At 39.0% G+C, this 11147-nt stretch overlaps 1 protein-coding gene across 6 annotated transcripts in view; it reads right to left on the bottom strand.

The window, feature by feature from the left end:
* The window catches only part of OSBPL9 (oxysterol binding protein like 9), a 95760-nt gene that overhangs the window by 26939 nt on the left and 57674 nt on the right, over positions 1-11147 (bottom strand). For 5 of the 6 annotated variants that reach the window (XM_019531410.1, XM_019531411.1, XM_019531412.1 and 2 more), the window contains 3 exons: positions 7735-7830; positions 4991-5038; positions 1086-1115 (listed from right to left, as the gene is read on the bottom strand). In XM_019531410.1, the coding sequence (XP_019386955.1) occupies positions 1086-1115; positions 4991-5038; positions 7735-7830 (174 nt within the window). Of the gene's footprint in view, positions 1-1085; positions 1116-4986; positions 5039-7734; positions 7831-11147 lie in introns of those variants that run through there. The other variant, XM_019531414.1, reaches the window with a different exon arrangement.

The following is an 11147-nucleotide window of genomic DNA, read 5'->3' as shown; positions in this document are numbered from 1 at the left end:
GCTGCTTGGATCCACAGGGGAAGCACAAGGGAGGAATGTGCCCCCTGGATTTGTACACAGGGAAGGGTGGGTTGCCTGCTGCATGCTCAGCGCTGGGGCTGCTCAAGCCTCTTCCCAGAGGCTGTGCTCAGGCCAGGACGGGTGGTGGCAGCACTGGGAGGGGGCTACAGCCATCCCAAAATCTGCCACAGTGCCCACGCCCCACCCCCCGCACTGCCAACGCCCACCCCATCCTGAGCACAGCCGTTGGGAAAAGGATGGAGCAGCTCCGGCCCCAAGCCCACAGCAGGCAGTTCACCCTCAGCCCGTACACAGATCTGGGGGCACACACTCCCTGTGCCAGAAGCCGCCGGCCCCACCCTAGCTCCCACCCCCTTACCAGCTGGACACTGCTCTCCACGCTACCGGGCCGCATATCGGTAAATCGGCTCAGTATTGGCCAATACAGCTGGTCAATAATCAGCCATCGGCCCCCCAAAATCTTTAAATCAGTGCACCCCTAATAACCAGAGAAGGAGCACAGGACTGAAATGGACCCTCCTGGGCCCCCAACTCCAGTTATCACCAATTCATATAAAAGAGGTCCAAGAGAAGAGTGGGGAAGGAAATGGAAACAAAGACAGTGGATTTTCTATGATATCCAACTTAACATAAGATACATCTTGTGTTCCTTGTTTAAAAGATTCCAGAGCTACTTGGAAGTTTTCTGATAGAGTGTTTTCCTGTTAGAAAATACCAATTAAGCAACAGCTATAGTTTTTTCAACGAGAATTCATTAATTTTGCTTACAAAATTGAAACATTTTCAACCAGAATAACATTTTCCATATTGGCTTTGGCACAGACGGTTTTAGTTTTCCACTTGAAAATGACTATCCATTTTATTTCATTGCAATGCAATATAAATACAAAAGTTAACACACAAAAAAATCCAAAATTTGATCATTTTTAATATCTGCAAATTTCAGTTAGCAGGAAATTTCAGAGTCGTCTTTTCATAACAATATCTTAATTTTAGATTTAAACAAGATGAAGGATGTGGTTTTTCAGATGCAAAATCATAATGGATGAAAAAGTTTAACTTACATTGGTTGTTTCTTTGAGATTTTCAATTTTCTGTGAAGATAAACATATTTTAACAATACAGTTAGAACAAGAGTTATTAGTCTGTAGTTCTCTCTTATTACCTGTTAAGCTATAACAATACTAATTTTAGCCAAGTACTCGAAAGATTATAGCAATTAAATATTTTAAAAGCTTCTGTAGTATAAACAAAGAAAAATGCATTTTTGTAGCAGACAAGACAAATATCCAGCTGTGAATTAAACTAGCAAGATAAATCAGACAAAAACTATGAGGGCAACTGAACATCATATATCCAGCCATATTATGTAACACGTCAAGACTTCGCATATTAAATTTAAACAACAAAAATCAGAAGACGCAGAGTTGTGGGTCTCAGAACCACCTCATTTTGCATCCTTACACAAGCAGCATCACATGCTAATTGCTAATGTGCACCTAAAGGACTGAAAATTCAAACAACATAACATCACTCTTTCAGAAATGCAACTGGCACACCTTCACAGAATTTGTTCTCTTTAAGCTTCCCCCCGAGCATCAGTATCTGAAGCTGCTGATTTAAATAAACAAAATAATATTTAAAGCACCCCGTTATTTGCCATAAATACTGCAGTTGTAGTAAAGACTGCCAGCATGGAATTGCGCTTTAGATGACCTGTATGACTTTGGTAGATAAGCTTTAAACTATCTAGTAAACACTTTGCCCAGATGTTTGTATCCCTTTCCCAAGGGAATGTTAACAGGGAAACCTGACAAGAAAATACTACAAACTGAATGATAAAATAGGCCCAAAAGAGTTTTGTGCCCCTGATTTAGATTTTAGATCTGAGTGGTTTTCAACCTGTGGTCTGCAGATCCTGGGGGTCTAAGACTATGTCTAAGGGGTCTGCAAAAGACGACTATGATTAAAAGGATGCGAATACCCACCGTTACACTTCAAAGAGGTCTGCAACTCCATTCAAAATTTCTAGTGGCCAGATCCTGCCTGCAGACATGGGGTTTTGGTGGTGTTCATCCTGTGCTGCCACAGGGCTGAATACCAGCAGCCGCCAGGTTTTAGTACCCAGCCACCTCTAATCTGAGATGAGCTATGCCAGACCACACCTGGAAAAAAGTTGCCTATCCCTGCTCTAGAAGGGAGATAGGAAATAATTTACTGTAGGATGACTTTCCTCATTTTTAAGGATGGTATGCATGAATTGCCTACTATAAGAAATCATTATGCTGTTCCCAAAACTGAAGTTACCTTAGTCTGAAGAGAATTATTTGCAGGATGGAATGGGTGAGGGAGGGGAGAGAGAAGTTAGGAACTGCTTTCCAGCTGACTTGGTGATTAAAATTAAGTCCCAAGAGAAACAGTAGTTCAGTTTGTTTTTAAATCTTTCCTTAAAAAGCTATAAGTTTCTTCAGCCAGAAATCTGTGGATCTTGAAAACAGGCTTTGAGGGCAGGGGTGGATTATAGATATGCCCTAGTCACTGTCCTCCTCAGCCTCTAAGTGTGAGACACAAGACACCAGATGTTAGGCTTATGGTCCTTCCCAGTAAACGGCAATTCTTATGAGACCTTTGGGTGAAAGATCCCATGAAGATATAGGATAAATGGCCTACCATGTTCTGGCATATATTCTACCAGTGGCCCAGTGCAATTCTCTGAACTCTAGCTATAAATTTTCAGGTATATCTTATTGTACAACTAGAGAAAAAAAAAAATCACTGTGGTGGAGGTTTGCAGTGCAATTCTTAAAGTCAGCCAGCTTGCCTATATCAAACTGCTGGCCCACAGACCTGCAAGTCTGGGATAGCTAGATCAGAGTGTGAGCAACTCAGATCTGCCTCAGTATTGGCTCCAAATACTAGGATCCAATGGGCATGCTCCTCTCACAGCTCCATGAACCTCTCTTCCATACTTCCCAAACTTTTCCATTTCCTCAGCATGACCCCTCAATCCCAATCCACAGCCTCCCACCCCCACCTGCTGATGTTGTGACTCCCCTTGGGGTTGCAACCCAGTTCGGGAGCCGCTGTTCTAGAGTCCTTAGTCATCTCCTGCTTGAGTTTACATGGGTGAGGGGCAAACTGCTGAAGCAGTACTAAGCTTGCAACCAAAAACAAATCTAGTGTTTTAGCTCAGAGTAGAGACAGTCAAAGAAGTTTGTTTGTTTTTAGTGCTTTCCTTGTTTCAAGTGTGCAAGAAACAATCTATAGCAGTAACAGCACTGGTCAGACAGGATTAAGTGAACGAACACTGAAGAAGGATAAACAAGCCTCATCTTCAGAATTACAAAGATGTCTGTTCTAGTGGTGCCTTGCTGGGATGAAAGAAAATCCCATCCATTTAGTACAGAGCAAACTGTGAAGACGTCTCCAGGGATCAGCAATGATTCAAATGTTTCTAATGTCCCCAGGAAAAGCTAATGCATTTCCTGAGATTCAGGAGGGCATCTCAACACAGGTCAAAAAAAAAAGAAGGAATCATTTTCTACTTAAAATCTGGGAGAAAAAGGAAACCTTCAGGTCCTGGTTTGTCAGTCACCTGTCCAGAGTTGGTCATGAATATTTGAACTGAACATGCTTGCTCAAACAAAAAACAAAAAAACACACACCCCCCCACATGTACATCCCCACAAACAACTCTCCACCAAGAAATGGAGAGATCTTAGGAAGACAGACTTGCAAAAAAAAAAAAAAAAAAAAAACAACTAATCTGCCATAATGAGAAACCAGACTGCAGGGAGAATATATTCAAGGTCACATCCTTTATATATAATTATGTCCAGAAATAAAATAAGCAGGGTCAGCAAGTTTCTTTGCTACCTGCAGAGGAAGCATCAAATTGTACTCAAATTGCCAACAATACTTTAAACAAACAGCTTGTTTTTCAGATTGGGGTAAGAGGAAAAACAAGAGAAAATAAACACTTTCCAAAATCTGACTCTTTTCACATTATTCCACATTAATATAATGGAATAATGACTTCCCATTAAATGCCTATTTCCAACCCTCCCGCCACCCCCTTTAAAATAATTAAGCACTAGAAAAAAAAAAAAAAAAGGAAGTTTGAATAATATATTCATCTTTCCTAAAGATTTGGAAACTTCAGGTATTCTGTCCTTCTCCCTTGCTTTCAGAATGACAGTTCAAAGGGTGAAGAATATAAGCCAGTTCAAGGAAAATTTTCAAGCAAACTCATGGTTTGATATTTTTTGAACTCAGGGTTTGATCTCTTTTACAGTCCACACTGCATGAAAATTGAAAACCATGAAAAATACCATCATGTCAATTACTCCATTAATATAGCCCTCTTCGTTACCCCAACCACCCCTTTTGTTGAGGTGTGGTCAAGAAAGAAAAAAACCCCAAAAAAATAAAAAACCACCAAGGTAACTAGAAAGGATGAGTTAAGACTGACCAAAAGGTAAGGCACAGTCATTCTTAATATTGTAAAATTTGGAGAGCTCCAAATGTGGGCTGCTATACAGTGGAAAACCATGCCAGGTATACAATGTAGTCATGCAGAATCTGTTTTTGAAACAGATTATCTTGTTATTTTAGCAAATTTTAGTGACATTTTTCATCATTAAAAAAAAGGCATTAATGCACTTAAGAAGGTAACCAAACCATTTACTGCAGCCCAAAACTAGTTTTACCGATTCAAAAGCTTCCATTATAAAAGTATCCCATATACAAGCTATTTAAAAAGTTTAAATGTTCCTGTTACTTTAGGTAACTTCTAAGAATCAGTTATAAGAAAGATAAGTTATGTTCTTTTTAAAAGATACAGAAACTGTAAATCAAAAAGTGAGACTTTAAGACAATGCATGATTATACCAGACTGAAGAAAAAACAAACAGAAAACAAACAAGCATTCAAAAAGGAAAAGAAGTGATATATAAGAAAGTGTACTTGCTTTTCTCTGTTCATCATCTTTGCAGTTATGAAGCTTTTCATCGAACAACTAAGGAAAAAAAGATACATTTCTGAGAAATAATGTGTGACTGCTGTTTTTCATGCATGTCAACCAGGCTGTAACTCTACAATCTTGAAAACAAAGCAAAACATTTAACAAGTGGTTACGACCTGTGAGCACATAAACATGATCTACAACATTAATTTCTTTTTAGAGTGTGTTTGTGCCATGATAATTAACATTTCACAATGCCTTGCAACAGACCAAAATTAGTTACCAGTGAGCAGCCCCCAGATACGCAGGCAGGCATTGTTCCATGCTTGATTAAAAAAAGCCAAGTAAAGTAATAAAAGGGAATTCCCATCCAGCCCATCTTAGGCAATGAAGCCTGATGTGATTTAGGATCCTATAAAAGAAGCGAATTGTCTTCTAAGGACAAAGACATTCTTCAGAACAACTCCAACAAGGCAACACGCTTTTCACTCTTATTTTGGACTCAAGTATCTTCAAAAGCAAAGAACCTGTGCATCACAAGGTCTATAAAACACCTAACACACTACAAGTCCCAATCCTACCCCAGGCTGCTGAACACTCTCCTGACAGGGATCAGACGTTATTAATGTTGCTAGGGCTTGTGTCCCAATTACTATTGGGAAGCAGTCTCCCAAATACTATTAACTCAAATTTAATTTTACCTTTAAGCATAAAAGAAAAATGAAATAGGGTATTAAGCTGGAAAAGATAACTAGACAAGCTGGAGTCAGCTGTTGGAGGCAAGCACTAGATTACATTTGAAAGCAGCCAAAAGGTACAGAATGTATTTAATTTCTAGTTGGCATAAGCAATTTAAGAAAAACATCTGTGACTCATAACACAACCGAGGTCAAATGCAAGATAAGAAAGGGACTAGCACTATTAAAATCCCAGATCTAGTTGGTTAAAAGTGAAGACCTCAAAATTCTATTTAAAGATGAACTAATGGCTCTCAGAAGGGATTTTATCAAAAGGTAATCCTGCTTTATTTCCCAGTTGATTTTCCCTGTTTATCCCCATTTTTCATAATTTGTGAGGAAACAGCCAGTTGAGATACATAAACATACCCATCTCCAATGTGCTGCCCTGCCCTGCCTCCTCACAACTCCAGCCTTAAACACACTTATCTGCTCCCGCTAATTTAAAAGGCTGTTAAGGCATCCAATTTACACTGAAAGAATGCTTGATCTTTTGATATTTGGAGTCAGAAGAGCACCTTGTCAAGAGTTCTAAGCTAACGCTAGCTTAAAACAAGCATAGCTTGTCCAAAGTGTAAGAAGTGTAAGTCATTTTAATATACACCCTCTCTCTGGAGGAATGCAAATAATTCAGGAGAAAGAAAAAAAAAAAAAAAACCAACAGCAAAAAAAGCCTTAGGGTGATCAGTTTTGTTCATAACCTGTAGAGTGAGAACATGGAAAAAGGCTCTCTTTTTGTATTTCCAAAAAAAGTGTTTTTAGTCTTCAGACTGCATACTGTATGAGTTGGCCTATGTACTTTTAAGTATCTGCCCCTCCCCACCCCTTTTAAGAGGAAAAAAAGATGATGTAGGAGGGCTTGAAAAGTGTTAGCATTTCATTTCCCAGTATTTATTTCCAGTACCATATTAAATAAGGTATTAGATGGAACTAAAAAGCCTCAGCTTCAGTCTTCTCTCTCTCATCTCTTCTTCTGTTAGCCCTGTCCTTGCAAAACAAGTGCTGCCTGTTCCATGCTTCGAGCCTCTACTGGCACAAGGGCAACAAACCCTGGACCAGCTCTCTATTCTGGCTGCATCTCATCTAGCTACCCAGGTTCACTTTTAACTAGTACCCTTCACACACCTAACCAAATTCTTACTGCGATTCCACACAGGACTTGCCCAATAATAAAAATCAGCAAAAGAGACCATCTGAAGGCAGCTTTAATCTGCTGGGTCATAAGAAAAAATACCCTATGCAGGAACAAGAAGTTTTCCACTGCTTCCAACAGCATGGTGCTGTGCAAGATAACTTTGTAATTCCTCATCTTTCCACCCAAGCTCAAAAGACACAAAAAACAGGAAGCAAAAAGACTGTGTTCTGCTCCTACAAGTTACCCATGATCACATAGCAGGATACACACTAACATGGCAAAGTTTCCTCAGATGATAGCAACTATAGTTAGCACTATAAACTGGAACAGCAGCAGAGCCAGGATCCAATAAAACTCAAAGCTGAGGGGCAGCATGATGATTCTAAGAAGTCCGTTATAAATTTAAATTCAATTTAAAATCTTTCTGCCAATTACTCAAAAATATATATTTTTAAAAACACTTAAGTTTCCAATTCAAATCTTACTTCTACCATATACCTGAGAAAAATGAGAAAAATAACATTTTGAGTTTTCCCTTCAAGTTCATCAATGCTTTTCTCTTCTTGGTTGGGAATTGCCCACACTTTTCCCAAACAGAATCTCTTTTTATGGTTCAGTCATAAGCCAAGGAGAGGATGAAGCTATGACTGACACTTTTTTTTTTTTGATAGATTCATCATAGTATGACTCTTCAGTTAATTCATTTGCTCTCTCCTGCCCTTCCTGAAGCATAGCAAGGTTTTCTCTGCAGCTGCACTGTACATCTGAAGTATTTGGGCAAGTCCCCCACCCCAGCTGTCCTCAGAACAGGGCCCGAGACTAAGAGCAGAGCTCCTGCTATCTAACTCTGTAGGTGTGGAAAAGTTAGTTCAACTTACCTTCAGCTGGTCTATCAAGATCTGTAAATAAGCATCTGCCTCCGTAAGTTTCTTATCAAAATCGTGAACACTGGGAACCACTCCTGAATCCACACCCTACATATATAAAAAGAAAGTCAAGTTCATAATTAGCATTTTCAAGCAATGACAAATGTATTTGTAACCGCTAATGAAGGCAGTCTGATCTCTCTGCATGTCATGAGAGTCCAGGCATTATTTTGCAACACTAACCACATGATGCCCTCTACTTTCTTGCAAGAAATGCAGCGTACAACATTGCAAAATCCACCAACTGCCATGTCTCCTACGGCACATGGTAATGACTGCATTTATTACGATTCCAAAAGGATTAGTCAGTTATTCTCTGCAGATAATTCCACCATTCCTTTGATTACAGCTGCACAAACAAGTTACTGTGAAGCAAGGGTGTGAATTCAAGCATGTTCACTGCTCTGTGGAAACTGCCTGTCTGCACACTCTTACCTTACTCTTAACTGTGATGCAGCTCGCCCCTGACTAAGTGACCTACCTCAAACACAGGCCATTAAATGTGGAGTAATGAAACGTGCTGTTCCTTCACACCCTAGATCACTTTGCAGTAACTTGTTTCCTTTATGTCAGTCAAAGGACAAAAGAAACACAACACTAGCTCACCTCCACATGCTCTAGCATCAGGGACCAAACAGAATGCTATAAAATACTATTAACCTTAAGAGACAAGTCAACCAGCCCAACAGTTGGATGACTGCCATTTTCACAATTAAATTAGTACTTAGACAAATCAAAAGCTACAGCTTTTGCCGCACAGCTAAGATGCCAAAGACTGGACCAAACATGAATATTGTATCTTATTTCTTATTATTAGAAATGGTTCTGTTAAAAAAAGGACAGACATCAGAACAGTGGCTGGGAAATTTAAATAGATTAATTTCAGTGGTTTTAAAGTCTTTTGCACGTATAGTAATTTGCATGATTTCACCATGTAGAGTGTAATCTCCTTCCCCGCTCTATTATATAACCCATGGGAACTAAGATACCTTCCTCACATGTACATTTAAGTTGAATTTAGACATGCTCTTTTGCATTTAAAAATTTCTCTTCCTATTTAAACAGAAATCTCCTCTGTTTAAATAGCTGAGTATGTACCACATATGTAACGTTCAATAACAATAAAAAAAAGCCGCAGGATGTGAACCTTTTACTTTTCATTTGACTGACTGGCAGGTTGGCAAAGCATCGGTTCCTTTTTGCTAGAGTACAGACAAAACTCTAATGATCAGCGTTAGGCCTGCAGGGAGCTCAATCTAACCACAATTAATGCAGAAAAACCAACTCTCTCCTGGATTATTTATACTAGCCCCTGAATCCAAGTGACACTTCACTGACAGATCAGTCATAATTCCTTGCCTAAAGATAAAGACGTGTTGCAGGACCACATAAAAACTTGGAGAAAGGAAACAGAAGGACAGATAGACAATGGTTACAACAGATGCGCAATACAAAAGGTAAACACTCATTATGGATTTTTACTACAGCAAAAATAAGACAATGCTCAGTTGTAACCAGAGTGATTTTTTATTTATTTTTAAAGTAAAGGAGATGTTAAGAGAAGACCTCTACATATTCAAACCCTTGAAAGTTTAAATAGCGGAGCCCGGACTGTTGATGAGTTTAAAGCATCTTAAGTTGTAGAGATAACTTGAAACTCTTTTTTTTTTTTTTTTTTTTAAACGTTTTATGTACTCTTCCGGCATACTAAGCTTCATATTAGAATGCAATTCTCTCTCCTGCATTGTTCTGTCAATACAAGTTGACTCTTTTGAAGATCTGACTGCCACAGAAAACACACACCAACAGTTGGTGGGTCTTCAGAAGAAGATGCGGACAATGTGCAATGACTCCTTTAGACAGTGTACAAGCTGCACATGTTATGGTGCACAGGTCCACCCTCTCCTGTCAATACAACACGCACTAGATTCAGGAAGAAGATTTATCATGTTTGTCAAGTCTTGAACTCAACCGAAAACTAGAGGTCTGATCCTTAAAACTGTTCTAAGGCAAAAGGATCTGCCCAAAAGAAACATTTTGTGGAACAAGTGAATATGAAAGATTCATACAGGGGCTAAACCCCTGGCTCATGGAGTTTCCCCAAGGGTCTGGAAATTTGGCAGAAGGGAAGCAGTGGCAATGTTAATTGCCACTCCACTAATGCCAAATTTCCCAACTTTCAGGGGGCCCCATGGGCCATATCATGTCCCTGCATGCCAGATCAGGCCCACTGATCACCCCATGCAGGATCAGGTCAGCATGCAGCCAGATCCTGGCTTTTAGAATTTGGTGGGGGGTGGGAAAACAGACATCAAGCAATCCCTTATTAGTAGGGACCTACAAAGCCCTACTAGTTGGGACCTACTTAATTAAAAGTTTCTTAGAAGCCACAAAATAAGGGACTGTCCATGAAAAATCAACAACAACAAAAAGAAGCCCTTCATAAAAATAAAATGCTCGCTTCCCAGTAGGCAGGCACGAGCTGGCAGGGCATCATGAAAGCTAGCAGACAAGTAGGTCCCTATTTATTAATCGTGCAGTTTAAAAAAATTACTATTTAAAGAAAAATCAGTACGCATAATACTCTGAGGTAGTAAGATACAAACTAGAAAAAGCTCTGCCACTACTAACACTTTCCTTGCAATTCCACTACTGGGATACAACCTGTCCAATTCTATAGCTACAGCTATGTAAAAATTAGTATTTTCCTGCATTGTTAAAGGAAGCAAAAATTGTCTGCATAGCAAGCAATGACACTAAACTGTAGCAAGTGATCTAGCCTTATCAGCTAATTTTTTTTGCTAAACCAGTACAAATAGGACTTTGTTTACATCAAAACTGCATGAACTTAAGAAGATTTCTGCTGAAGGTGCTACATTATTAACAAATGTAGTACAGGTTGTGTGGTTTTTCTACTGCACTCAAGTCAAATACTAATAAGTGAACAGTTTAATATTTGTAGTGATGGTTTTAGGTAAGAAATCATTCTCAATTTCCAGCCTCTTAATGCTTAAAGGAAAGCTGATTAAAAGACAGGTGTTGAATCATCATTAAAAAACAAATCTCCATTAAATACCAAATTAGTTGTACAAAAAACTGTGAAACTAAGAATAGGATCAATCCAAGAAAAATCAACAGCAAACCATTTTGACAGGAAAGATAAAGGTTGCTAGTATTAAGCTCAATTAGAGTCATTCTGGGGAGAAACACAAGTACCAAAGTGCAGTATTTCACCAAATTGGATACACAAATCAAGGACAAGGAAAATTAAGATGAAATCTGATAATCTGCAGAGCAAATTTACTGTTTTATGAAATATTGTAAACTTGTATTGTTAACACAGATGGTCATCTGTGAACTGAAAA

Source organism: Crocodylus porosus, unplaced genomic scaffold (genome assembly GCF_001723895.1).
Source record: "Crocodylus porosus isolate Cpor-Errol unplaced genomic scaffold, CroPor_comp1, whole genome shotgun sequence".
Taxonomy (NCBI): domain Eukaryota; kingdom Metazoa; phylum Chordata; order Crocodylia; family Crocodylidae; genus Crocodylus; species Crocodylus porosus.
Note: the sequence above shows the minus strand (reverse complement) of the source record. Positions and strands in the feature narration are given on the sequence as shown.